The sequence below is a fragment of the Rhagoletis zephyria genome, unplaced genomic scaffold, assembly GCF_001687245.7.
Source record: "Rhagoletis zephyria isolate East Lansing unplaced genomic scaffold, Rhagoletis_zephyria_1.1 Rzeph_scaffold_41821, whole genome shotgun sequence".
Lineage (NCBI taxonomy): Eukaryota > Metazoa > Arthropoda > Insecta > Diptera > Tephritidae > Rhagoletis > Rhagoletis zephyria.
Window position 1 is genome coordinate 503 of NW_016198876.1, and position 2,178 is coordinate 2,680.

General features: G+C 35.9%; 1 protein-coding gene across 1 annotated transcript; it reads right to left on the reverse strand.

The window, feature by feature from the left end:
* Positions 1 to 725: 725 nt before the first annotated feature.
* LOC108355056 (uncharacterized) lies at positions 726 to 1,512 on the reverse strand. Its single transcript, XM_017606230.1, has 3 exons — positions 1,489 to 1,512; positions 1,006 to 1,410; positions 726 to 890 (listed from the first exon to the last, which is right to left on the reverse strand). Exons 1-3 carry the CDS (start codon positions 1,510 to 1,512, stop codon positions 726 to 728), a joined length of 594 nt encoding a protein of 197 aa, XP_017461719.1.
* Between the last annotated feature and the right edge of the window lie 666 nt (positions 1,513 to 2,178).

The window sequence follows — 2,178 nt, forward strand, 5'->3', positions numbered from 1 at the left end:
CCCTCCCTAATCACACATACATATGTACATATGTCTATATGCTGTAGACAAATATGGTTACTTATAAATCTAATCCGTTGTATAACTCAAAAATATGACATCGAGTTGTGCCGTTATTGCAGAGGACCAGCGATTTGTATACATATTTCACCGTACGACAGTCAAGTCGATATATTCGCGAAACCATTTGCCAAATATACATATGTAGTAAAATAGCGTTTTTGGTTTTTCTCTCTGACGGCAAGATGTTTTTTTTAAGGACTTTGACATTTGAAAAATATGATTACTTCAAAAAATTTAATGTAATGGGTATCAAATCAAAGATAAAATTCTGTAGAACTAAAGCAGCGAAAAATGGTTTGGTGTATGAAAACGAGTAGGTATTAGAAATTTCATTTCAAAATTTTATCCATAAATATCCCTGAAATGTTGCCATAATTATTATTGAAAAAATTATATGTTAAGGACTCGACCACATTCTCGAACTTCTTCCTTCTACAGAGTTTTTCCTTGTATTTGGTATGCATATTATTATTCTACATTGCACTGCATTTTTTGAATAATTTTTTTAAGTAGTCATATTTTCGAAGTAAAATTTTTTTTTAAATAAATTCTGACGTCGAGAAACTAAAAACGCAGTTTTACTATATTTGACCCTTAGTTTCGTGAGTATATTGATTACTTCGCGTGTTTCGATTTTTTTTTTTTGTTTTTGTCGCCCAGTGTTATAGAACAGAGTTAATATGAAAGCAATGTACTAACTGTCTACAGGTGGTTGTGAGATCATCGCCAACCGGAAAGCGACCTCTTTGTTGAACCGATTTACAGTATTCAACCGAGTTTGTTACTGGCGTAGTTGGTTCCACCACAGTGGGGCAAGAAGGTTGATTCTGAAACATTGAAAATTCTTAAAAGCAATTGTATGAGGTATTTAAATTAAAAAAATGTATATTTAGTTCTACCTTAAAATATTTCAAAACTCTCCCAACATCTCATGGCACTTACCGTCGCAGTTGCATTGGCGCAGATGGCCGCATTTCCACGGTTGCAAACCTCGTATTCCTTACATGAGCCACCCGAATCACTAACTGTTGTTGTGCCCCGACACAAAGCGTAGGTGCGAACGCCAGTGCAGGCAAACGTATTGGTAGCATCGCAGGTGTTACATTCGGAACAGGCAGGCACGATGCCTATACCATCACTGGGCTGACAAATAGCTGCGGTTGCTGTGGAACAAACAAAGCCTGTCAGACAACTTGTCGCCTCTCCACTTGGTATGCCTTGGAGGTCGCACTGTTTGAATTGGGTATTGGAAACGCACGCCAGATTATTGGTGGTAGAACACACATTACAGACCGCCAAAGTCGAAATCGGGCAATTGACAGCGAGCAGGAACACGCCCAACAAAAACTAGATTAAACGTAAGTAGGTATTAATGGGCTACAGGTAAGGCAGCAGGTGCTGGTGGGAACCAAATTTTGCGCTTACCTGCCACGTAATAAATGCGGACATAATGGAATTTTATTATAACTTTTTCCTTTATTTTTATAGATTGAACAATGCTCGGCTTTTATTATCTAAGTTCTTGCGTTCGAATAACATTGAGCTTCATTTGCAACTAAAAATTCAAAACACTTATTGCCTCGATTTAAATTATTCGCTACTAGCTCTCGGCTTTCTTATCGGTGCATCTAATGCAGTTGCAACGTAATCCACGTCTATAAACTAACTGTTTTATATGAAAGCAAATATTTAATATCTAATAAATATTATTTAATTTGCACAATAACAACAACCAACTATCGCTGGTCATACGTCACAAGTCACCACAACATTTGCGTATAACACATTTTGTTCTCCCTGAAAATACACATATTTACACACATACTACAAATGTATAAATAAATAAATATATTTGAAGGTCTTTTTTAAGCTCATCACATACACGATATTGCAATAGTTTCTTCCTTGATGTTCTAGCAGAAAGATTGCGTACTTATAACCGATTAATTACAGTCGACCGCCGATCAATTCATGCACCACATTCCTAAAGTTAAGTTATTCTCACTTAGACGCTTTAAATTCATCGGTTCTTAATAAAACTCGAACGTTTCATACTTTTTTGAGTAGCAGCAAATTTAAATTATTACAATGAAGGAATGAAGTTATTTTTCGGTA

What these genes read in the sequence shown, in the direction of transcription:
- LOC108355056 (XM_017606230.1), bottom strand. Translation starts at nt 1,512, where the DNA reads ATGTCCGCATTTATTACGTGGCAG. An exon ending in CCGCATTTATTACGTGGCAG is followed by an intron (nt 1,411 to 1,488) that starts GTAAGCGCAAAA and finishes CGTTTAATCTAG; the next exon opens with TTTTTGTTGGGCGTGTTCCT. An exon ending in GCGCCAATGCAACTGCGACG is followed by an intron (nt 891 to 1,005) that starts GTAAGTGCCATG and finishes TCAATGTTTCAG; the next exon opens with AATCAACCTTCTTGCCCCAC.